Source organism: Morus notabilis, unplaced genomic scaffold (assembly GCF_000414095.1).
Source record: "Morus notabilis unplaced genomic scaffold, ASM41409v2 Scaffold176, whole genome shotgun sequence".
Classification (NCBI taxonomy): domain Eukaryota; kingdom Viridiplantae; phylum Streptophyta; class Magnoliopsida; order Rosales; family Moraceae; genus Morus; species Morus notabilis.
Genome location: NW_010368054.1, coordinates 393,180 through 420,372, shown reverse-complemented (window position 1 = coordinate 420,372; position 27,193 = coordinate 393,180). Strand labels below are relative to the sequence as shown.

General features: G+C 37.0%; 1 protein-coding gene across 1 annotated transcript; it reads right to left on the bottom strand.

The window, feature by feature from the left end:
- LOC21402067 (mediator of RNA polymerase II transcription subunit 13) lies at window positions 1-27,157 on the bottom strand. Its single transcript, XM_024176251.1, has 24 exons — window positions 27,029-27,157; window positions 26,497-26,761; window positions 24,114-24,219; window positions 23,299-23,372; window positions 23,025-23,167; window positions 22,688-22,774; window positions 22,345-22,432; window positions 22,181-22,264; window positions 21,131-21,208; window positions 20,943-21,022; window positions 20,720-20,798; window positions 20,270-20,599; window positions 19,435-19,494; window positions 9,713-9,956; window positions 8,681-8,950; window positions 7,175-8,536; window positions 6,229-6,493; window positions 5,987-6,119; window positions 4,391-4,478; window positions 4,189-4,267; window positions 3,666-3,961; window positions 2,434-3,508; window positions 1,821-2,195; window positions 1-1,230 (listed from the first exon to the last, which is right to left on the bottom strand). The coding sequence occupies exons 3-24, from the start codon at window positions 24,135-24,137 to the stop codon at window positions 614-616; spliced, it is 5,931 nt and encodes a 1,976-aa protein (XP_024032019.1). The 5' UTR covers window positions 24,138-24,219; window positions 26,497-26,761; window positions 27,029-27,157; the 3' UTR covers window positions 1-613.
- Window positions 27,158-27,193: the final 36 nt, after the last annotated feature.

Below are 27,193 nucleotides of genomic sequence, written 5' to 3'. Positions count from 1 at the left end.
TCATTAACTCTCCTTTCAGTTGAATTACATGGCTGAGTAGTAAATACAAGAATACAAGATTGGAAATCAAAACTGCAGGCGTATATACCCCACGTTGGTTATTGATTTATAAAAAAACGACATACAAGTCGCTGACCAAACTTTTCTTTTGTCCATATTGTGCAAACTAAAGCCATAGGATCAAAACAAACAATTATCGCTCAATTTAGTGGTTGTTCAAAACAACCAAGAAAGAGAAGGGAGACAAAATTGGGTTCCTAGAATACAGTTACTTCTAACTAGGAAGAACTTATCCCCACCAATGAATTTACAAACCATGTAAGTTGTATCCACGTTCATATACATCTTCCAAATCTAGAATCTCAACTACATCAATTAGATCTAACTATTTCCTGAAGACTATTTCTTACTCTACAGTAGTCAAAAAGATCTCTAAATTATCACCAGCTAAATCACATATACAATTTTCATGTATTGTACATTGTGCATGGCATAGAAGCAAAAAGTAGACCCCAGATCTCTACATCACAAAAAAATAAAAAAAAAAGTGGCTTACTTGGGTGCACCCGTGCATTCTTCAAGAAGATATCTTCCCAAATGATACTTTGATTTTTTAACCCACATTTTGTGACTTTTCAGGACGCCGAGAAAGTTCCTTATCAGCAAAATGAAGGAGCCTCCTCAGTCTCAAAACCATATCACAATGAAAAGGCAGGGCAGTTCGTCGTTCCAAGTATGCTGGGCTTATAGTCATCCATGAGAGGGCTTGGAGCTCGGCAGCAACAGACTCGAGAATCAAGTGGGTCTCAATTTCGAATTCCTTGAGCTCTGAACTTGAACTCCTTCCCCCTTGTTTCATTAGACCTCTAGCCATTTTTTCTTGGGAGAAGTTATTCCCTCCGTAATGATCAACAAGACTAATCGAAAGAGCTGAAGGCCATTCCTCTTTTAAACTGTTCCTACAATCTTTTCTCATAGTAGGTACAGCTTTTGAAATCACAAAGCCAGTGGAAAGGGGAATTGCAGGACCCTTGCTGTGAAGGAGATGGGCTAGTGGGGGGGATTCGGCTGTGAGGCATGTGGGGAGCTGAAGAGGTGTTGGAGGGAGGAAGCGCATGCTAGGTGACGGGATAAGAATGTAAGAAGCAGATATAGAACCAATCGACTTCACAGGGGTGAATCCTTCCAGATACGTCGAGGAGCCGGAGTAAAGACCACCTTGGGAGCCTCCTGCAGAAAGCTCAATGTTGAACACTTTAATTTGGTTACGTAAAAAGTTCTCAAATGCAACTGCACTATTCTCACAATGCTGTTGAAAGTAGCTATGGATCAAACATGAACGAAAATATGCAGCCAGTTCCACACACATGAATGAAAATAAAGTAAAGAAACAGTCCACATGAGATGGTCAGCAAGGGGTCTAAGCGTTCTACAGCTATACCAGAACTTACCAATTGTTGTCCCTTCTATATTGCTGCAAATTTGCAATAAAATAAAAATGGAAAAGATGCATTTTTTTTTTCTCATGATGCCTTTACGAACTGCTATGTAAATGCATCTGACAACATATAAAAAAGTGTGAATGAAAATTTTTCAAAATGGCAGTTCCAAAGGTCAGCGGACCATTAAGCATGTACATGTGGTTATTTAGTTATATGCTTTTGGTGCCTGAAAAACTTTATTCAGAAAAGTTTTAAAGAGTTAAAAGTAAGTGGCTATAAGGGAAGAAAGAAGAAGGGGAAGGGATTAATCTACAAAGGTCTAAGGACAATAAAAAAAGATGGACAATAAGAATGGAATAAGGATGACAGATAGCTTACCAGGAGATGTTGAATCTGCTTGACAAACTAGATGTAAAGAATGGTCAACAGAAATAGCAACAAAACTGATGCTTTGCACCCACTGAAGCAGACTCTTTGAACTGTCAATCACAGCGTGCCCGCTCATAATTTGCTTTCTTGATGTAGGTTGCCCTAAACCACCTTTCATAAAGCCAGAAGTTTTTGTGTGAGGGCTACTGTACAGAGGGCTAGGTGAAGAAGGTAGATTTCTTTCTTGAATCAAACTCATTTCCTGCTGCTGTAAGGAAGTTCCATTAGGGTTGGCGGGTATCCCATCAGACACAGATCGCCGCAATTGCAGGGGCCATTTTTTCACCTCAGCACCCCCTACTGAATTAATTGCTTTCTGCCACTCTGTTTAAAGTCGGATGGAAAAAAACACAACTATAAGATCAATATCAAAATGAAAGAAATAACAGAATAAAGCATTCATGTCAACAATAAAATAAGATTGTCTCTGTTTGACTATTTTCTTTTCATACAAGAATCACATAGCTACCAAACTGCTTTCAGGACTAGTAAACATATGTTAAATGCAAACAAGGGAATTAAAAACACTCGATGGGAAATGATAAAGCAAAAGTCATATTACCTTGGTATTCAAGTTCATAGAAACTTCCAACGCGTGCAATCACGAAATCTCTGGGTCTGGCGACACCAGTATCAGAAGAGCAAGCCTGTAGTATCTGGCAACCTTGCTGCAGAACTTGAATGAAAAGGCACTCGAGACCTTTTGTGTCTTGCCTACTGCTAATTCCACCAAAAGGGAATATCTGGCTATCAAGCAATTCACCTCTTGAATCTGTCCAGATGCATACTAGCCAACGCCAATCCTCAGTCCAGCCATAGCAACAATGTATGCTCGGAGGATTCTTATCCATATCGGATCCATCAATATGAGAGTTTGATGCAGCATCACCACTTCCCACCGAACTTGCACTCTGCATGTAACTATCATCCAACAACGTTTTTGAAGATTCTGAAGATAAATTACCAAAACCAAAAGGTGTATATCCATGTTCTACAGAACCAGGTTCTGCAAGAATAAATAGTGGCTCAAACATGTATCGAATTTCATCTTGAAGGAAGTAATCTCCCATTCTGTTTGGATCGCAGGCTAATGCTCCAGATCTTGTTTGCCATGAATTGTCCCACGTACCATGCCTCAAGCTAGAATCAATTTCACCCTCCCTTGGAAGGGAATGCCCTGCAATTCGTGGACCTATGCAGTCTTTCCACATTCCAGGGGTCGGTGAAGGCATTTGTGTCATGACTGAGTGAGACCTACCGGACAACGATGATGAGTGAACTGCATCATTAGAAGATCCTCGCAACATCCGACGAGCCTTGTTATAAACAGTAAAAGCAATCTCCTTAAGAATTACAAGCTCACTAAGTGATGGACTTGTAACTCTGAAAATGGCATCAACTGTAACAATCTGCAGTACCAATTTAGGAATACTAAACCCCGAAAGTACTAGAACATTTGATATTGATGCTTCATCCACAGATGCAGAACAGCTTAATGCCTTTGCGACCTGACTGTGCAATACAGATCTCCTTTCTCTGTCTGATTGGAAAATAACAGATCCAACAGCAACAGAAGATTCAACAACAGTTTGTAAAACAGCAGTAGGCTCAGGGAAAGGGCATACTACATAGATAACCTGGTCAAAGAGAGCCCAAATATTAGAAATAAAACCCTTTTAGCTGTGAAAGGGAAAAAAAAATGTCGGACAAAAAAAAAAAAAAAAAAAAAAGCCAAAGAAAACCCATATAAACTGCAAAGAAAGAAAACACAAATTAATAGAATTTACCACTTACCATACATGAACTGCTACTTCCTTCTCTAGTATTTGTGGACATGCATTGGCCAAGCTTCAAAGCTTTTAGAGCCTTTGAGAGGGACTTGAGATAGCTTGTCAAGTCCCAACCATTGGAAAGAGAGAGAAAATAATCACTTATTGAGCCAACAAGAGATGCATTACCGCTTTCTATCCTCATTGCTTGAGGGCAATCGAGTAAAATAAAACCAGGAGACAAACATTTCCCAGAATCTACCTCCATTTGGTTCCCAAAACTCTGGGGTAAATGAGTACCCAGTTTGCATGTCTCATAAACTTGAGAGAAATGAAAGAACAAAATGAGAACATATTACAAAGACACAAATGAGAACATATTACAGTAAATATAAAACTTGCTTTTGCAAAATTAAATCAGTAAGTGTGTAATTAGTATGTTTCCTTCAAGAAAAACTGAACTATTGTTTTCATCAGATACTATTAAAACCTTATGCCAAGAAAGAAATACTCTATTTATGTCTTTCAACTAAATTAATTTTACTCACCAGTCCCTAGTTGTTGGAAAAAATCAGAAGCAGCAGACGTAAGAGGATCAATATCTGGACATACTACACAATAAGTAATCTGCAATAAATAAAAGCAAAATTATAGAAGGTGCAATTTCTAAAATCCTTCGATAACATATATTGCTACACATAGATAAATCATTTCTAACAGACATATAAACTTTGTTTTCCACAAACTTACAGGTTTCTGTAAAGCATAAGGTTCAAAGGGAGCCTTTTCCCAGAGTTGTAGAGAGCTCGCTGATGTCTTCAGCCAATCATCCTGATACCTGTTTCACAATAACGTTTGAGCCTATCTCAACAACTTGATTATGGTCGAAATAATAATACAGGGTCCAGGCCTTCATCTGGCCAAGTAGGTATCCCAGCATGTCAGAGTTATAACTTTGAAAGCACTGCATCATCATGTTAAACCTTTTTTTTTTTTTTTTTTTCCCATTTTAGTGCATAGGCTTTACATCAAGCCAAAGAACAACGGGGTAATAATGCATTTCAAATGATGACTAGAACTTAAAAATATGACATCAGACAATTATAGCATCCTATCTATAAATAGTATAAGTGGCCTGCATATCAGAAAACTTGGCTGATTTGTTTATCATCACCGAGGCTGAAAAAACAGTAGAAACAGATAAGGAAAATGTTACTTCATCCTCTCGGTAGAGTAAAACGGTCATTATTTTAAAAATAATAATAATAATAAATAGTAGTTGGTGGTTTATGTTCCTCCCACTCAGCTTTTGCTCCAAATTGTACCTATTTTAAAGAGACTCTTTTTAGGCCAGAAGAAAGTTTTTTTTCTCTCTCTTCTTTTAGGTTAGGGCATTGTTTATAAACCAAAATGTGAAAGAGAAGGCGCATAGAAGTTTTCAATTTCGTATAGTCTTTCATCTATTGGTGAACTAAACAGTGTAAAGACAGGAAAATGATTATACCATGGGTGAAATATACTACTTCTTGTCCGCTCGCTTTATAATTACAATCCTATATTTATTCTCTCTCTAAAAACTATAGACCGAGTCTATATAAATAAACATTTGGTGACTCAAAAGAAGCCTCATAATCAAATTGATTTTCATGGGCACTTTTAGTTGAGTACTGAGACGTAACAACAATAAAAGCGTTTAATAAACCTAGCACGATTGCCTGCACCCCCCTCCCCCAAATTGTCGTGGTTTAACAAATTGCCCCCCAAACTTTCAATTATGACAATCAACTCCCCCCCGAACTTGTAAAATTGTTGCAATATGCCCCGTTTTACTAAATTGTTCAAATTCTTTTTTATTAAATTTAGGGGATTAAAAGTTAAGGAATTGAAAGATTTGTGTTACATTTGAATTGGGATGTCAAAATTTTTTCATCGAACGTGCTTTTGCAACACTAATTTAACACAAGTATCGCCAAAATAGGGCATATTGCAACGATTTTACAGGTCAAGGGGGCAACTTGCCAAAATTAAAAGTTCAGGGGGCAAATTGCTAAAGCCATACAAGTTCAGGGGGCAAATGTGTAAAATACCTTACACCTAGATAAGAAAAACATATTGCATTTCTATATGACAACAATCTTACCCTCACCATCTGGTTTTAATAGGATGAACACATCTCTCCAAAAGCTTATTACTGAATTTTATTCATGCATGATGCACCTATTCAGAAACTTAATATAATTTGCCTATAGATGTATTACGCATATATTACAGAAATTGCCAACAGAAGATGATGCCTAATCTTAGCTTGTTAGATGCTGATGCAAGAGCTTTGGGCAGAAGGCGTACCCAACAAGTATAGAAGGCAAGGGAACAACAAAGAGTGATGGTCTTAGCCGGAAGAAGTTTTGCTGTTCTCCTTCAGAACCACAGTTTTCTTGATTTGATCTCCTTTGGCCTGTCTCATCCATTTTCCCTCCATCTGCAGCAGTAGGTACCATGCCAAACGGTCAAACTTATTGGAACACTGAAATAAAAACATTAGCTTACACATTTTTCAAGCATATATAAATGCAAGCGTATAGCTATACCTTTAAAGCCTGATGGTCCACCAGAAGACTGAGACGGGCTCATTGAGTCTCCAATAGATACTGCTGCAGAACCTGATGAATCCCTACATTCAGTAATAGTCGATTCAGCAGAATACCCATCGCCCACACTTCCTGATTCACCTGATTGGTTTCGGCCTTTGCACCAATCAGTGACAGACAATGGTCCATCCAGAGCATCAAATGCAGATTTTAAAGCTGTTTTTATGTCGGATTGTAGCAAACTAATTACAGAGGAAGCATAAACCTGGAAAAACAATAAAGAACCTTATATATTTCATATTCATAATTCCAGTTACCCCACAAGAGTTTTTGCAAAGGAGGCTTAGTAAAATCTAGCATATAGGACCAAATTCACTTGACAAAAGTCATGCTAATGGTTCTTTGAAAGAGAACAAGCACTTGCTTACCAGAAGGAACACGGATAAAATGGCAGGGCATCAAATAATCACAAAAATTAATTCAAATCAATGTTTAACAATGTACAAGATGGATACAAATCCATGCAACTTAACATACTAATTATGCCCACGAAGACTGAAATTATAGCCATAAACATTTTCACATGAGGTTAAATCTCCAGTTATTTTTGACGGTTGAGGCCTTAAAATGAAAGGAAATATGAATTTGTGTGGTCATTAATCATCCGATATGATAATCATCAACCACCATCCATCATAAGAACCGAACTTATGCACTGTGACACGTGTTAAACTACACTGTCTAGTACTGGTGGCTCTTGTAATAACTTCCTCAACTAGACTGTATGATATGATTAGCATCAACATAGTTTTGGCTTTAGCACAAGCATAAGGGGTGAAAAAAAGAATAGCTCTTAAAAGAATACGATATAGACAGCTACTGAAAGCAGAACAAAAAGAATAGCTCTTAACGAAGAGTGAAAAAAAGTCATGCAAAGAGCGCTTACATCAGCGGAAAGAGGATCAGTTAACTCCACTCCAGCAATGTCCAAGGAATGACACGAAGCCAAAGTTCCCCCACAACCTGCATGAACCATAGAAGGCCCACAGGAGAATCCTTTTCTCCATTGCTCTTGTAATGCCAGCAAACCACAAGGTCCATCACCGCAATCCGTATCAAGAGCCAGATCAACAAATGAAGTAGCTTGTTGGACAAGTAATGCCATACCATCAAGAAGCTCTTGAAGTGGTTGTCTTTGCCCATAAGAAAGCATGCCTTCCTCATTGAATGGATTATGGGGCAAAGATGGGTTGACTTCCATACTTGGTGAATTTGTGGGTTTTGATACCCTAGGAACGCTAACAGAACGCCAAACACCAACTGGAGCATTGAGATGCCCATCTAGCATTCCTCCGTCAATATCACCAGCTATTCTAACTGGTATAGATTCTTTCTTTTCCACCTCATACTTGCCAGATATATTGTCTGTCATAACACTATGGTCATTGGGAAGCTGATTTAAAATAGTGCTTGGAGTCAACCTACTCAAACCTACTGGCATAGGGCTACTTGAAGATAATAGGGTGTGTCGTATCCTACACATAGAGGCTTGGAACATAATGCACTCGATTTCAGTTGAAAGCACAGTTTTCATAGACAGAAATATATTATCTCCACGCAATGTGCTGTCGGCAATTTTCCTAGGGGCACCTTTAATATCATTTACAGGATTGATATTTGATATGGATGACCCCATGCCTTCACTTGTTACAACGCTATTGTTAGAAGATCTTCTGTCATGTTGGTCCTTGACACTCTCCACAAGAGTGTACCAGTTCTTTGACTGAAGAGTAGCACTTGAACTTGGCTTTACAGTGGAAGTATTTGAATTCACGAGTATGCCTGTCTTCTCATCAGAACCATCAAAACAAGGAGAACTAGGAGGTGTTGCACCATATGTGTAAGTGTTTGAACTTGAACTTGAACTCTCCACTTTTCGAGATTTTGGGAAGTATGGACTTCTGAAGATAGAAGAAGATAACTCACTTGTAGGGGCTTCAACTGCTCCAAATTCAGGGGCAAACGTCATCAGAGCCTCAGCTTTTATAATATGATCGAACTCGCTTGTAGAAAATGCTAAAGAAGTGTTCACTAAACCCAATGATGAGTTATTCATGACTCCTTGATTTTTGCTGATAATCTCCTCATTGGGTGCTGGAGGAGGCTGACTAAAGCTGTCAAAGGGTGTAAAACCCTCAGTTGAGAGCAACTGATCTGAAACATCCATGATCCCAACTGGACTGCTAAGTATATCTCCACAGTCCGGTCCAGAGAACATAAGAGCATGCGATTCTGCAGTTCCTGGGGGCTTTGAAACCAAAGTAACACGTTCAATTTTCAATATTCATTCATGTTCTCAAAAGTCAAATCACAGGCCCAAAAAAAAAAAAAAAAAAAAAAAACCTAAAATGTACAAAGCTTTATGGACTATATGTAGAAGAAAACAAAGTACCTCTCCAAAAGGTAAAGCGTCATTTTCAAAGAAGTCACCGAAATCTCCAAACTCATGAAGAAGAGCTCGAATATCAGTACCCATATCTCTATCATCATCATCCCAATCCCAATAACAACCAATCTGATCATTTCCAACACCTGTAATCCCAGAATTATTAACTTCTAAAGAACCAAGATCAGACTTGTATGAATCTTGCATGGGAACAATTGCAGCTGCACCCATTTGACCGAATGAGTCTGTCATCCCTGCTCGTGGACGCTTGGAACCCTAACAAAAAGTTACATTTTGGGAATCATCAGTAGCAAAGACAAATAGTCTTGCCTCAATACAGTGCTATCGCAAGCCAAAGAGACTAATGCACAAAATAAATAAATAAATGAAGTAAGAGGATAAATTCATCTCTTTCTACCAAAAAAGAAATTAATAACAAAAAGTTGCCTCTGCATCAGAATTGTCACTTTTGTGATGAAAAAGGTAGAATCTAGACGATCTAAGATATAACATTACAAAAATTTGCTCTCTTAACGAAAGGAAATGACCAGAGGGACTAATACACTAATGGAACTAAAAAGCACCTTTTACTATTTAGAGTTCAGCAAGATCAAGATGCCTTCTACAAGAAACAAGCCTACCTGAGAATAATACAAAGAAAACAAAAGAGCAGACAAAAAAACCTCAAATTTCGCAGTCGGAAAAGTTAATCCAAATGTAAAGACCTATATGTACTTTTATACCTAAACCTTATAACATTCAGATCTAGTCATCAGTTCCTAAGTTCGCTGCCACAACTATGCCAGGATAATTTGTTCTTCTAACCAAGGAAAACTTTCAATGATGGAAAGCCAGAAGTTAGAACATGCATAAGTCAGAGACCTAGGCAAATGTGAAGAAATCAAGAACACAAGAATGTCATACACTATGATAGAGAATTTATAATGGATCTTTCAATCATGGATACAAACTAATGTTCATAATAAGGTGACCATGCAGATAACAGAAGTGACTTTGTGAATTAGACAGATGAAGTACCAATCTAGGGAAATCATTCTCTAGCTGATCATTAGATGATAAACCAGATTGTCTACAGGTTAAAGAATCAGCATCTGCCTCAAGTTCATTGGCTCCTGAATTCATCTTGTAATCGCTATCACTGGAGCTGCTGCTTATGCTACTAATGCTGCTACAATTGCTGTTGCTGCTGCTATTATAACCATGCTGTGAGCGCTTACTATAGACTTCATTTAATCCTTCCATGTAATCTGCATTGTCAGCGCTGCATGAACCACAACAGACAATGGCGGAAATGAGATAATTAGTCAATCTTAATATTGTGAGTCAAACAATAGGCAAAGATGCTACTGTAGCAAAATAAGTGTTTTCTTTTCTTTTCCTTTTTTTTTTTTTTTTTAAGGAAAACAACTCTCATTGATAAGATTATCAAGTACAAGGATAAGAGGATAAGGTTTCTCCAAACAATAAAAGAGAAAAAAACTAAAATAACACGGAAACAAAAATAAAAAAACACAGGGAAAATCTTAAATAAACCAAAAGAAGGGCAATTATTATCTTCCTAAAACCTCTCCAGTTCAGAATGATCAAGGAGAAAGGGAACCCTTAAAAATTTTATTCGTCGATGCCCATGGTGATGCTAAGAATTTCGCCTTTTCAAAAATTTATCCATCATCTCCATTTCCTTTTCTTCAAAAATTCTGGCGTTTCATTCAATCCACAGTGCCCAAAGAAGCAATATCACCACACACTTGCATAAAACATTCGCCATTTTATTAGAGTCAAAAGCCACAATGCACTACACCGTGAATGACTTAAATTCAGGAGGGAAAGCCAAAAGAAATCCTGCCTCCTCTAATAGTTCCTACCATAAAAGTCTCACCATCCTACAGTGTAGTTAAATGTGGTCAAAGGTTTCTCCATCAATTCTGCATTGAACACACTACAAAGGAGATGGAGCCAAATGATTTCTCCCCTGTACCCTATCACAAGCATTTAGCTTTCCATGAAGACCAACCAAGCGAAAACCTTAATTTTGTGGGGGACACTAGATTTCCATACGAAAACTGAACGGTTCATAAATAGAATTATCATTTTACCCACAAGCGAAGCAAAGAATGATTTGCAAGAAAAACCTGATGAGTCACATACAAACTGAATGAGAGGATTACGGAATTGATGTAAAGAATTGCAAATCCTCTACTTCTATCATTAAGACCCTCCTTAAACAAAAACACCCAGTTCAATTCATTGTTACTGGACATGGAAAGAATGTCATCAATACAAGCAAAAGGGATATCAAACGCCCTAAACAATCTAGTAAATGAATGTTCCAAGGACTGATTCCCACCCCACACATCTTTCCAAAACAATATTATGGTGCCCATGCCCCCTACCCGTTAAGTATTATGGATAAAGCCCTTCAACCCTCAGATATAAATTTCCAAGGTAGAGATGTCAATCATGTCGTGCTGTTTGGCCCGACCCAACCCACAATCGGCTAGGCCGATGTGTGCTTTGTGCCGTGTTCAGCCTAGCCCATTGAAACTTCGTGTCAGGCTCAAACCAAGCCCCTGGGCCCAAGCACATTCGTGCTTGTGTCATGCCATGCTCATGCTTTATCGTGCTTGGCACAATGGACCTTTGGGCCGACCCATTGGACCATTGAGTCATTTGACAAAAAAATAATTTTCTAAACAGTTTTCAAATAAAAATATAATTTCATATGCTATTAGCCAAAGAAAAAAGCAAAAAACTTGATACCATCATAAGTACTAATTTATGAATAAAATTTTTCATTTTATTTAAGTTACTGAGAAGAGAAGACAACTAACATAAAGAGATTGCAAATCCAATACTATATTTAAATTACTAACTATAAGAATCACATATAGCAAGCAATTAAAAAAAAACGTTGTTGAGATTAGAGAATATCAATTGTCAAATATACTTAATATAAGCAACGGATAAATTTTGTATTAAGGTGAGATTATATTCAATCACATTTAATTTTGTTGATTTGAGAAAATTAATGTAAATCATTTAATTTTTTTTAAGGTCAAATGAACTAATTCTATTTTTGTGGATAAATAAAATTTTAAATTATTAAAAAATATGTAACAACATGAAAATTATATAATAAAGTTATATTTTTCGCGTCGGCCCATTGTGCTCAATGGGTTATGCCGTGCTCGTGTTCTGCTCATGCTTGTCATCATGTCGTGTAGACCCACGTGCTTAAAACTATGAGCCCGGCACAGCCCACCACCTTGTGTCGTGCTTAGCCCAACACATAATAATATCGTGCAATGTCATGCTCAGCCCAAAAATTTTGTTGTCGTGCCATCGTGCTCGATGGGCGGCCTGGCCCAATTGACATCTCTATTCCAAGGATTCCAAAAAGATCCTTTTGCAACAAAGTTCATACTTACTCTTTATGATCTTTGCCCACAATGAATGTTGTTCAAGGGAAATCTCCCCAGCTATTTGCCTAAGAGTGCCACATTCTTCCACTTAAAGCTTCCTATTATTCCCAAGTCCCCTTCAGCTTACACTTCTTGACTATGTCCCAAGCCACTAACTATTCACTTTTCCTCTATAGCAAAATAAGTAAGCATTTCTATGTTATTTGATGCTTTTTTCTTTTATTTGGATAAGAAACATCCTTATATTGATATGAAGTCAAAGACAAGCAGGGGGACGGGGACTGAGAAAAAAGGAAACAACAATAAAAAAACCAAAAACAAATCCTTGTACTTGGGTTACAAGTTATAGCAAAATAAGTAACCGCATCAAATGATATAGAAATGCTCGAATTTTGGGAGAGGAAGAACACTTTAGCAGCTAAATGCCTGAAGCATGTAGGTTGTCTTCCACTGCAGCAAGGTTTTAAATTGTGTGATCAGGTGCCGAAGCGTTCTTTTTTGTGGAGCAAGGCGTAAGCCTCAAGGCGTTTAGAGGTGCTTGCCTCTCAAAAATTATAAAATGTATGTATAAAAATTATGAAATGAAAATTTTCTCATTCATTAGCCGTGTGTCCTATACTTATTCTCAAATTCTCATGTTAAACTGCATTATAGACAGGATGAAAGTCACTGGCTTCAACCAACTAAAAATATTTGGAAAAATATGTTACCAAAAACCGTGAGAACCACGGAAATAGCCAAAAGAGGAGCAGCAAATTGGAAACTGATTTTAGAAAAAAGAATTGCATGAGTGGAATGATTAGAAAATAAACGCAAAAGAAATTATTATTATTATTATTATTTTTTGAAAAAATAATGAAACCTTCATTAATGAATCAAAAGGGAACAAAGGATGAAGAGGACGAGTTATCCTCCACAAATCCAGTTCCAAAAAGACGGGGCAAACAAAACAAAATCAATCATACCAGACTAAACAACTAGGACAGGGCTATAAAAAAGGGGCCCAGCTCCTAATAAAATCAGAAAACAGAGACTTCCCAAACACTATATCCCTATAAATCCACATCAACACCCAGTACTTAATTTTATCCTAAATAACATACTCGCCCTCCCCTTGATCCTCAAAAATTCTATTATTCCTTTCCAACCATACACCCCAAAAGATAGCTAAAGAAGCAACCCTCCATAAAATCAATCCCGTTTCACTAAGCTAGAAGGAGAAGAGAAAACCAGCAACTCAGCACAGCTTCTTCTAGGTGTGACCCAAGAAAAACCAAACTCCTTAAGCAGATAAGACCATATCATACGGGAATAGGAGCAATGAAGGAAAAGATGATCAGTTGCCTCCCCATCATTCCTGCATAATAACACCGGCCTGGGGACATTGAAAGGAAAAGGCTCCGACGCTGCATTGAGTCATGAGTATTCAGTTTATTGAGAACAATAAGCCAACAAAAAACTTGAACCTTGTGGGGGCACAAATTTTCGAAATATTTTCAAAAAAGACAAACCGCAGAGATGAAGAACCAACTGTCAGCGAGAACACTGATTTGACTGGAAAAACAAACTTATATGATCAGGCACCAAATCCCTTCCATCTTGAATTACACCACAAAGCCTAACCCTCTCCACAACATAAATTAGCTCCAAAACCTCCCTCGACTCCCTGTCCAATAAGTTTCTTGAGAATCTAAAATCCCACGAACCAACGCTTCCATCCCGTGACTCAATGTCCGAAGAAAAACTAGCAATTGGCTAATCATGGAGTAAAGATATTCTATAAAAATCGGGAAATCTTAGGCACAAAGGACCTCCTTCACACCAAGAATCCTCCCAGAACCTGACAATTTCTCTGGGGCCAATCTTCCATTTAACCCCCGGGAAAAAACTGTTGGCCGCTGACTGGACTGATTTCCAAGGGCATCGAAAAGTTACTCTTGACGCTACCCATAAATCCCATTTGTTTTGAGCCAATCCATATTTCCCTACAATGACTCCATGCCATAGAGCATCTGTTTCAAACGGAAATCTCCAAAGCCATTTTGCTAACAGAGCTTTATTTCCCTTCTTAATGTTGCCAATACCCAAACTTCAGCAGCCTTGTCCTGCTTAAACCATCAACCGCGAGAGTTAACAGATATGGGGACAATAGATCTCCATGCCGCAGCCCTCTTAAAGCTGAAAATTTGCCCCTCGGCCTGCCATTAATCATCACTGAATAAGTTACTGAACCAAGACAGCCCTCCAAATCTTGTTTTTCTCCATTACAAAATCTGGATACTTCCATTCAACATGATCATAGGCTTTTATGAAGTCAATCTTTTCCACCACACCCTCTCTTCTTGAGGACCTATAGTCCTCCACCACCTCGTTAGCTACCAAACCAAGATCTAAAATCTGCCTCCCTGTCACAAATGCCCCTGAACTTCTGAAATTGTCTCTTCCAGGACATCCTTGAGCCTATTCGCCAACACCTTCAAGATAATTTTGTATAGGCTTCAAACCAGACTAATGGGTCTAAAATCTTTGATCCTACAAGAATTAGACTTTTTGGTTTTTAAACATATGTATGTTTCATTAGTGATCTTATTAATAATCCCATCTCTCCAAAATTCTTCGAAAACTTTCAAAATGTCACTTTTCACCAATTGCCAGCAAACTTGAAAAAAGGAAAGTGTCAACCCATCCGAGTGAGGAGCCTTGTTACCATCACAGCTGAAAACTGCTCTCTTAATTCCTTCCTCTTCAAATGGTTTCTCCAAAGACTCGGTAGCGAAATTAGAAATCGAATTCCACTCTAAACCTTTAACTCCACTAAAGTCTCCACCCGATGACTCATATAGTTTCTCATGAAATTCAATAATCTTTATCTTCCACCTCTTCCAAAATAACCCTTTCATCACTTTCCAATTTTGAAATTGTATTCCTCATTCTGCTCACACTCAATAACCGATGGAAAAGTTTAGTATTCGCGTCTCCCTCTCTAGCCCATGTAGATTTACATTTCAACCTCAAGGCCCTATCCTCAATACAACAAAAACAACAATAACAAGCCTTAATCCCAACTTAACTAGGGTCGGCTATATGGATTTCACTTTTCCACACGGCTCTGTTCGAAATTATACTTTCTTAAAGGCCTAGATCTAGAATGTCTTTCCTAACGACTTCGGTCCACGTAATTCTTAGTCTACCCCTCCCTCTCCTAGTATTAGGTATAAGAATGTCCTCCCAAGCACGAACTGGTGCTTCTAGCGGTCTACGTTGGACATGCCCGAACCACCTCAAGCGGCCATCGCGCACCTTATCTTCTATTGGTGCTACACCTACTTTACTACGAATAACTTCATTCCTTATGCGGTTCATTCTCATATGGCCACTCATCCATCTTAACATATGCAGTTCTGCCCCACTCATCTTAGATATATGTTGTCTCTTAATGGCCCAACATTCACTACCATATAACATCTATGTTTTAGCTCTCTCTTCTCCAACTGCAGAATCAAAGACCATTTGAAGCCTCTTTCCTTTTGATCAATCTCCTCAATCCTCTTTACTTTTCTCTTATGCACCGGATTAACCTCTGCCGACCCCAAACTCCATCTTTTCACCTTTTCTTTTTAAATCTTCAACTTTTGCATTACTCTATAACCATCCCACCCTCTGACGTCTTCTTCCTAACATCTTTTCATATGTCTATTCTTCCTAACATCTTTTCATATGTCTGATTATTTCTTTGTTCTCGAGCCAAATATTATCAAATCTAAACTGAGGGGGCCCCATTTAGGCGGTTTTGTGTGAAATAAAATAGGACAGTGGTCTAAAACTGCTCGAACTGCCACCTCTTGACACCCAAATGGAAAAAATTCCAACCAACGTTCAGAGAGTACAAAAGGGTCTAGTCTCAATAGATGGGAGAATCTCTAAAATTAGACCAAGTGAATTTCGCATTATGGAGAGGCGATCTGTCAAACTCAAGTATCTAATAAGATCATAAAAAAGCCTCATACTCTTAGTGATATTATTGTTGCCACTTTGCTTTGACAAAAACCGAGTAACATTAAAGTCGCCCCCCCACGCACCAACTTTGCCCACATAAGCTCCATAACCCTACTAGCTCGTCCCAAAACATCGAAACTCACCGTTGGAGTTGCATATTTTGAAGCACTTCCTAAAATTTCCTCCGCTTTTTTTCTCACCGATTGTCACTGTACCATCATGATTCACTCTTACTAACATGTTGTCCTCATCCGAGAATAGTTTAGCATCCCCGGCCTAGATCTCCCACCATACCTGCCATCTTCTAGAGTACATCCCACCATCACCCCGCCATCCAGACAACCCTCCATATCATCTTCCAATTTAAACAGTGCCACTGTTGCTAAAGGACCAAGGTTTTAAGGCGTTTTGACTTGAGCCTGCTCCGCATAAAATCTGAGAGAATTATTACCCGCAAGGCTATCGCTGGTTGTCTCCTCTAGGCTCTCCGTTGCAGTAAGAAGTCTCACTTCTTCCAGCCCCACGAAAGCTTCGCAGTCGTCCAATCCTACACTCCTCCATCAAACAGAATGAAGAAATGGATCGCAAACTTTCATCATCCGATGCAAGTTCCACATGACCTTCTGGGAATAAATCCGTTTCTCTACCAGCGCCATAGCCAATCGAATCTTTGCTTTTTTTTGGTAGATCTTCGATTAAAAAAAAAAAGGAAAGGCTTGATTCTATGCTTTTCCACTTCTCCTTCGCTTGAATAGTGTAGAATGGGCTGTTTGGGTTTTTCTTCTGAATTTCACCTTCCCACTTTTTAATTTTAGCCCTAATAAAATCAAACTTGTTTTAGGGCCTCCACGACAACCCACCTAACTAAAATGGCCCTAACCGGTTATGAACTTGCTTTACCAGAGCCCACCTTCAATTCCCCTAATTCCAGCTTTCCATCAGTAAACCCAACTATTGTAGGCCCAATTTCTGATTAGGCTTGGTCATTATTAATTAGCCCATTCCCCTCTAAGTACTTCTTTTCTCCCAGAATCCCGAATTTATTAGAAAGAATTGCTCCCTCTTTTTAGGGAGTAGATTATATTCATTGGTTTCAGAAATGAGGATCAACTCCTCAACTACATATTCTCTCGACTCTCACTTCCACTGATGTCGGTGGCTGCATTGGAGGGGAGGACATGCGGGCCAAAATCACAGGGGTACGCTGAACCTCCCCCACGATCTGCTTTCCACGTGGAATCCATGATGAAGAAGACTCCACGTTGGATTTGCCTGTCGACTTTTCGATTCCAACTCCACTAACGCTACATCCACCATTGAAGCCGGAGTTCTTGAATGCTGGAAATTCTGCGTCGAACCCATCATTACTAACACCCTCACCGGAATTTCTGCCTTGCGTCGCAAATCTAACTCCAATTACTTCATTTTCACTTGCTTCTTTTGTTTGTGCATACCCTTCAATACTTCTAAAAATCAAACCTCTCGTTCTGCCATTGGAATGGGTTTGGTTATTCTCCAGATTAAATAAACCCAGATGAATCATCTCTCCTAGACATGGGACCTCCAGAATTGGTGGCATAAGGCATGCCTTGAATCCTCTAACCTTAATTTTAGCAAACAATAGGAAGGATTGATCTAAAGTGTCCTTCGCGATCTCAAGAAGATCTTTGCAAGCTTCTCCTCTGATCTTGAAAGCATGGTAATTCCACAGGTTCAGAGGCAATCCCTCGATTCCAATCCAACTATTTCTGGCCTCAATCTGGACATGCTCCCAATGAGAGAAAAGAGACCATGGCTCCATTCTTGCCATCGGATTTCTTCTACAAAACAGATATTTCTCTTTCAACAACGAGCTTTCAACCTCATCCACATTTCTCCTCACAATCACCACTGTCGTTTCCATGATTTGACTACTTCAACCATCTTAGTCACAAATGAAGAAGATTTCCTCAAACTCCCTTTAGGATAATACCAATTGGAGTCAAGATTATGTTGAGGAATTTGAACCCTCTCTTCCCCACATTACCCCTAATTCCTGAGGCGGGTAAACCACCTAAATTTCTCCCTAGAATCACGTCAAGCTTGGCCTTCAAAGTCCAATCCGCTTTGGTTCTATCCCTTGGTAGAAATAAGTTTCTAGCCACCCGGCCTTGAATCCTAATAATCTTCAAGAACTCACCCCTTCGTTTGATAGAATCTCTACCAGTAAAGTCATTAATGAGTTAGCAAACTTATGTTTGAATCCCTGCCCAACTTCCAACTCACAAATAATTCCCAGAGTGTCACTCAAACTAGAGAGCTGCATCAATGGAAGAAGAAAGACAAAAATCTACGACTCTTCTTGACCTCCTAAAATTTAATGTAAACCCATCTTGAAAAAAATCTACAATTCTTCTTGACCTCTTCAAATTTAATGTAACCCCATCTTGTCCTAATGAGACGAGGAATAGCTTTAAACTAATTCTAAACTCATGTTTGAAGAGGTTAAAAGAAACCGAATCCATGGTATTGAGCTTAGGAAATCAAATTGTGACGTTTAGGCTTCTAGAGAGAAGGGAGAGCATCTCTTTCTACTTTTCACAGCAAAGCAAACAAAAAGGAAAATTCCCCATAGCAGTTGTTTTCTCAGTATGTAGTTGGCCACCAAATACACAAATTAGGAATATAAAGCAAAAGAAATTAATTAAAAAAAAAAAAAAGAAGAGGGAGGAAGCAAATAAACGCTTACTCAATTCATGTACTTTCTAATCCTTAATTTAGACCATTGATATACATCATTTCTTGTTAAGAAGAAGGAGAAGGAGGAGGAGGAGGAGGAGGAGGAGGAGGAGAGGAGGAGGAGGAAAGCAAAAGAAATTAATTTAAAAAAATAAATAAAAAGAGGGAAGACGAGGAAGAAGAAGCCAATTTATTTACTTTCTTATCCTTAGTTTTGACCATTAATATACATCATTTCTTGTTTAAAAAAAAAAAAAAAAGTGGAAGAAGAGTTACTTTTGACCATTAATATACAAAATTTCTTGTTAAAATAAGAAGAAGAAGTCAATTCGTTTAGTTTTTATCTTTTTTATTCAATAAAGGTTTTTGTTTATTATAAAAAAACAAAAGTTTTTATCCTTAGTTTTGACCATTAATATACATCATTTCTTGTTTAAAAAAAAAAAATAGAAGTAAAGAGAAGAGTCGTAGTTTTGACCATTAATGATTAATATACATTATTTCTTGTTTTAAAACAAAAAATAAAAGAAAAAGAAGAAGAAGAAGAAACAAATGAATTAAACAATGCATAAAGAAAGAAGAAGAAGAAGCAAATGAACTAACCAATGCATAAAGAAAGCTGAACCAGGTAATGAGGGCCCTATCCAATTCTGCAGCCAAAACCTGCAAGTTCATATCATGTCTTAGTTCAGGAACCACATATGATTATATTATTGGAATTATTATTATTATTATTATTATTATTATTATTTTACGTATACAGGAATTGGTAGGTGACCTTGACCTGCAGAATAAAGGTTATAGACAGTTAACTAGATTAGCAAGTATTAACTGAATCTTTGACAAAGTTCTTTATTCATAAGAAGCAACTTTATTCACGAGACCAAGATAAAGGGGAGCAGAACCGAGGGTCAAGTAAACACCTCAAAAGAACCCAGCGCTCAACTAAAGGAACCTACATGGTTACGCTCATGGAAAAAATCAACAAAAAAACCTAGAGAAAAAGGAATAGCTCCATTGCCCAAAAGCACAGAGAGCCAGGAATACAGTATTCTGCCATTTAAAGTGTCCTAATAGACCGTACACTAAAAGTTCTATTTCCTTCCCTTCGCTTTACTGCAGAGGTTGATGCACATGCTTGCATGCATACAGAGAAAAGTGTCAGAGGTGCCGTCTTATTCAAAAAAAGAGAAAGAACCTCCTAAACAAAATAATAGAAAAAGAAAAAGAACAAAAATACTATCGCCAACACACATTTTAGGTATAACAAAAGAACAAAAATACTATCGCCAACACACATTTTAGGTGTTATACGTAAATAAGGGCACCACATGACTAGTCCAATGCAAAGAGAAGTTACCCACATCCCATCTGGCTGGGCTCAATCATCATTTTAATGAAGACAGCAATGGTTGGCAAAAAATTAACCATTAAGTACCTTTTCAAAGATGATCTAGGAAATGTTGCTTGCAAGACAGGGACCAAAACCGCCTCAGGTGGATATAAAAAAGTTTTCTCATAAACTGCTTTATTATCTAAAGTTCCCTTCTGATCAGCTCTTTCCAAAGCAGTTGACTCGGCGACATGATGCTTTGGCACATTCCTGTTGGACTTTGAGATTGAATGCAGTCGCCCGTCATCTCCAGATCTATGGCAGCCAAGGGTAACTTCTACATAGCAATTTTGGCCCCCCAGTTGACAACCAGAACCTTGAGAAACATGATTTGCTAGACCAATAAAACCATTTGAAGCCCTAAGCTTGCTGGAACTGTTTAAAAATAGAACAAAACGAGTCAGAGTTATTTTTCATATACCCAGAATGATGATCAAGACAAGTACGGTGAAATTTCAACGGTAAGAAAAATAAAAATAAAAATAATTAAAAAACCTGAAGTACAACTGTTTCACAAGATCATTAGAACAAGATCCAGTAAGCCTGCCACGTATTCCATGAGGAGAAACTATCACTGTGCAAAAGTACAAAGTAAAACAATATTAAAAAGATGTGAAATCCCAACTACTGGCAAAGAGAGGAGAGGAGAAACGAGGACAAAAAAGGGGTGCTAGGTGGGAAGGGTGGAAATCTGGAAGGTGAAAAAGGTAAAAAAAACCTGGAAGTCTGTAACTAGTAAAATTTGAAGATTGCTTTGATACTCTCTCTAAGTCAGCACTCGAAAGTGCCCGGATATGCCTAGAAAAGATAAAAGATAAAAGATAATGTCATGGCAAAAAATAATAAGAGTTTAACATGGATGATAAATTCTTCCAAACAAACACACAAGGTGTGAACTTCAAGTACTTTGAGGATATTATAGCATGCACATAAATTCCTTCCTCGGTGGCAGCAAAGATAAATTCAACTGTAGGCTGACCTCTCCTACAAAACACAAATACGCAATAGTCATACATAAGAATCCAACTAAAAAACTGATTTTATTTTTATTTAAGTATGAAACCAAAGTTTAATTTATTGAGGAAAGAAAAAGAAAATTACAAGTAAGGACAAGCTGCCCCCAGAACACAAAAGAAGGGGGAAAAAAAAAAAGAACAGCTTGAACAGATATAATGTTGTCTTTATATTGATAGTGTGTAAAGTTATTTAAACAAGGAGATGTAAGAAAATGGTGATTTTTTGCATCATTTTAGAATTCTAGGAATCACTCCTGGAAACTCTGTAGCATCACACCTAAAAGGGCTGGCTGCATCATGCAAACTAAAATGAGGATATTATCTTGTAAAAATTCTGTACTGCCTCAAAACTAAGGGCTTACAAACATGTATAGAATATAACACGGATACCAAAATGAGAATATTACCTTTTAAAAATTATGTACATTACCTCAGAACTTAGGCTTACAAACTTGTATTTGAGCTAAATATAACATGGACAAGTTCCAAGAGAACACTACTCGAGAGCTTGGACTAATTTATTGACCCAATACAAAAAAAAATAATAATAATAATAATAATAATAATAATAAAATAAATGATTAACCATGAATCTATGACTTTTAACTAAAACCCTTAGATTAAACTCTTTATCTTCACATTCAAGTGTGTTAACCACCTAGCGCTAGTAAGTAGTAAGCTACAACCAAGACAGTCCATACTTAATTTGAGAAATCTCACATCGTGGAAAAAAAACGATCCCAGAAGAGGTGTCAAACTATTCAGTATGTGAATATTTGATTCAAAACGGAAAAATTTTTCAAAGTAATAATGACTAATGTTATCCTTATTGAAATGATAACATCACCAACATCACTACACTACCAGAAGTAATATATTCAATTTATTAATGCAAACGCCTACTGCTGTCACTGGTCATCAACACACGATCACACCATACCTGAAAATTTCTTCACTTTGAGATGATGGGCGGAACTTTGAAAATACATCTCCAAATCTCACATAGGAGAGTCCATGAAGAGCTCTGTGAATTGGAGGAAGAAACTGTTAATGCATAATTATGATGAATTTTGCTTGGATTTTCAGAGATGAATGAATGATAACCTTTCAATGCAATTCCTTAAAGCCTGTGAAAGAGCAGCTGCAACCTCTTCTGAGTCTCCAGGAGCCAACCAGAGCCCAAATTTAACAACTTCCTCGAAACAAATTAAAACATTCTCAATGCATAACATAAATATTGTATCCTAAAAAAGTTGAGAAATTGGACAAAATCAGTACATGATTCACAGGATAAGAATCGGCAAAACTCAGTGACCAAAGTAATCGTCTACAAAGTCGTTACACAACTCACCAGATATATATATATATATATATATATATATATATAAAACATGAATTACACAACTCACCAGATAAAAATCATAAAAACTTAGAGAAGAAGTGGTACCTCTTAGCCGAGATACAGCAGCTTGAGCAGACTCAACGACAGATGAATGTTGTCCAGGAAGAAAAATCCACAACTTGATTTTCTCATCTGTGCATTTTTTATGCATAAATAAAAGTTGACAAAACTCTAGCCACAAACTCAGAAATTGAATAAAGAATGCATAAGAGACTACTAACCAGTAAACTAACCTCATAACCATCAAGTTCCTATCAAAAGTTCTATTAAAGAAAGATTGTCGCGTACAGTTAAGATTATAATACTATAATTTCTTTCTTTATTTTCTTATTACCAAGTTACAAACAGGCATGCACTAAATAGCCATAAATGAACACCTCACCAGGATTATGCAAACCCTGTGATGGATCCCAGGGTCCGACAAAGGAATTAGTACACGTGCTAAGAAATCCTTCCTTCTGCAACTGCAGATGCGATGAAAGCACCAGCATCGTAGCAGCATCTTTATGCTCCCCTTTCACACCGCTTAACATGCAAATGAAATTTAATTTCAGTGATGTTTAGAACATGTAACCAGAAAAACATATTCTCAATTACAATCATTTGAGTAATACCACATCTCAATTTTTAACCGAGAAAACTGCCCCGGAACTAACCTTTTATCGGGTAGCGAGTTCCAATCTGATTCATGGGGAAGAAACTGGAACCATGATATTTGACGAAGACCTCCCTGCATAGTCATATAATTTTATAAATCCTCAAAAAAACCGATAGTGGGTATCATAGGAAACTTAAAAAAACAACAGGGAATAGCTCCCCTTTCCTCATGCAAACAAGAAGAGTAGCTGAACCAATTCATTCAAACAACCAGGTCATGAGACAAAGGAACCTATAACCAGGAGAATGTAACAGATACTCCTAAACAAGACGTACATGACCGGGGGCTCTAAAGACTGTTAAAAACATGAGGTCTAAAGTCATTTGTCAAAAACAAGAGTGCCCACAACTCTGCAGGGCTAGTTGAGGGGCCAGAGGTCCAACTCCTCAAAGCTACCTATCAGGTGAAATAACCACAACTTTTGAACTTCCTAAAAGTTATCGGGTATCGGGTCCTCCATTTAACATTGGGATTCAAGGATATCACAAAAACAACAAAAAATAATGCCAGCATTACCAAATGAGTCCTCCCTTATTGACCACGGCTTAGACCATCAGAGACATACATTAGGCAGTCTAATGACTAAAGCAATATCCAAAACAAGTTTTTTACCATAATTAAGCATCCAAATCCTAAGTCAAATCCTAAGTCAAACATATAAATGAACTAAACCAAACAAGTAAAATGAACCTTCACGTAAATACAACTGGACAAAATAACAGGAAGAAAATACACACCAGAAACAAAAGACCCTTAAGTTTTTTTTTTTTTTTTTTAACTTTAAGAGAGAGAGATAAGAGTGAAGGAACTTACAATTTTGAAAATATTAGTCAACATCTCCTCAAATGTCTATCTGGTCTAAAGCTTTCTCAACTCCTTTAATCCTTCTATTCTTGGAAATCTTCAAGCATCATTAAACCTGCAAATATTGCCCAAAGCTTTTCATAAACAGTATACGAGCCAATAACAAAAAACAAATACTGAAATAATCATGTTTCTTTTGTTTTTTTTTTTTTTTTTTTGAGAAGAAAGAAAGTATCATAAGATACAATCCATGGTAGAAAGAAATCCAACTAAATAATGTATTTTTCTATTCAAAGAGCAAGTAAGAATAAATCAGGTGATGTTAGGAAAACAATAATAAGATTATTTAACTGCCTGAAAGAAGAATAAAAACAAAAAGATCATAAGATTAATAGGCTATTGAAGATACCATTTTGAACCTGCAAGATATAAAAAGTATGAAAAAAACTAGATTATTGAAATTTTAAGAAAACAAGAGGGATGAACTTTATCTTATATTGAGATAGGATTGTGATGACTTTGGAATATGAGTTAAGCAAGATGTTAATAAGGATATTGGGATTTATATTCAACCAAAGTTGAATGCTAAACCGCAGTTAAATTACCAACGTATATAGAAGATTGCAGTATTCAACCAAGGTTGATTTTTATTTTTTTCTTTACTTCATATTTATATATATATTTTTTATTTATGTAAGAGGGCGTAAGGAAGGAAGGCCTTCCTTACCAGCCTCTTTTAAATATATAGCAAAGTAAAAGACTTTTGGGGAATCAATACCACTAAAAACCAATAATAAAAATAAGACTAGTTGTGATAGATATAAGAGTAGTTATTGACTTTTGAAATATAAAAGAAACCAATGAAATGCAGTTATCCTAATAAGGGAGAAATTTTTGAAAATGTTTGAGATAAAATGGAGGGAAAATTTTTTAATAACTATTCAAAAGTAACTGTCTATATTAGCAGACATCTGTAATCAGAATAATAGTAATAAGATTTAACATTAAAAAGAGATTAAAATATATCTTTTAAAGAATTATGAAGATGAGAAAGAGTAAGTTGTGAGGATTTTTTTTTTTTTTTTAAGGACTTGTGAGGAAAGTTAAGTAATGTAGCATTTAGAAAATCATTAAAATTTTCTGTTATTTAGTGATAAGTATTGAATATAAATATAATGATAAGAAGTTGTCATCATAATAACTAAATAATATGAGTAAAACTTTAAGAAAACTATTGAAACACCCATAAGGAAGACTACTTAACTCTTTCATGAAGAGACTAGTGAAACTTAAGAGGAAAGAATATTGCACTAACGAAAGAAAAATGTGATGTGCGAGAATAATATCAGTTGTAACAAAACAGAGAAAAAATCTAAGAGTAAAGTATACTATGATACAAGACAATGGCATAGGTTATTATATACAGATAGACAGTACCATGTGTAGCAAAATGTGAGTCAATTGGAAAAATCAATTAGGTAAAGGAACAAGCATAAAACCTTGGCATAATGCAACAGGTGCAGAAACAAACTGAAGAAAAACCAAGATAAAAAAGGATAATATTTCAAGAAAAAAAATGCCATATAGTGGGAATACATATGGATTACAGAAGAAGCTCCAACCAAATCTAGTTACCAAACAAAGAAAGAGGAAAAGAATCCCAATCTATACAAATCATCAAAAACCATTCACACAGTGCTTAATACAAACACTCGATCTATAACATATTCAGGTCAGTATCGATACTACTATACTATTATAGTAAAGGCATATATTAGTCAGGAAAACATAAAAGAAATTGTAGAACTTCACTACTTTCTAAAGTAATGGGAAGATAATCAATACATCACACTAAAACAATCAAATTATACAAAGTAGTAACATACTCTAATTGAATTACCAAAAGAAAACACAAATTTACATAAACAAACTTCTCAATGTCAAAAACAAATCCTTAAGATAAAGCAAAATATGAACAAGCGATGGTAAAAAATACTTGTAAATCAATGAGATGAGACTCAAACCGAGAGGATCCAATTAGTGATTACAGGCAATGCTGCGTTAGAACCGTACAGAATCACTTCCAATCAAGGGAGATCGGAGATATCACTCAGCACCAAACAAGAGTTGAACACAACTTTCAAGATAAAAGTAAAGGATTAAAAGGTAAAGTAGCATTATATATTTTCCATAGGCAGGCAGAAGAGAAGACAAAAATGATTAGACAGACAAAAAAACCACCACAAAGGTTATAAGACAATGGATACAAAGGATTCGTATATGGAAGAATTAAGGTTACATGATACAACTAAAAAGAGAGAATTTGTTAGATTTTCCAAACAAACATATCGAAAGTTTCAATAAAATCAGATAGAGAGAGAGAGAGACAGACCTTTAAAACTCAGGAACGCAGGGACCAGAATGAGAGCAATCGAAGGTGACGTTACTTCCTCGGGGTTTCTTTGAAACTCAGCAGAACTCTACCCCCAATTCCTCCGATTTTATTTGTGCGAATTCGAAGAAGAAGAAGATTTGCTGCCGCTGTAAATGTAATGGGAACCTTTGTTGCTGTGTTTCTGAGTTTGGCTGTAAATGTAATGGGAACCCTAGTCCCAAAACGCCAAGCGCGAGTTAAGTCTCAGACAAAATCCCCACCGCTGAAAGCAATGAATATGAGTAAGTAATAATAATTACGTTTCTTCGAAGAATTACGAATTCGAACCCAAAAACTTCACTAATTGACCAACAAAAACTTTGACAGACTTTAGTCAGAGCTTATAGAAAAAGAGAAATTGAGAGCCACGAATCCAGAAAATTCACATAAAAATCCACAGTATAGATAGATATACATGAAGTATAATTATTCAACTTTGATCAAGTGAGAATAAAGAGAGAAGAGAGAGAGTTGTTGTGGTTATTGGAACCTCGAATTTCCGGAAGAGGCGAAGACAACAAACAGAGGAGACGACATCGACAACGAAAACGACGATCGGAGGAGGAGAAGACGACGATCGGATGGGGTTGTGTCGTTCGGACGAAGTAGAGGAATTTCGTTAATTTGGGGTTTAGGGCAGAATCTTAGGAATAGG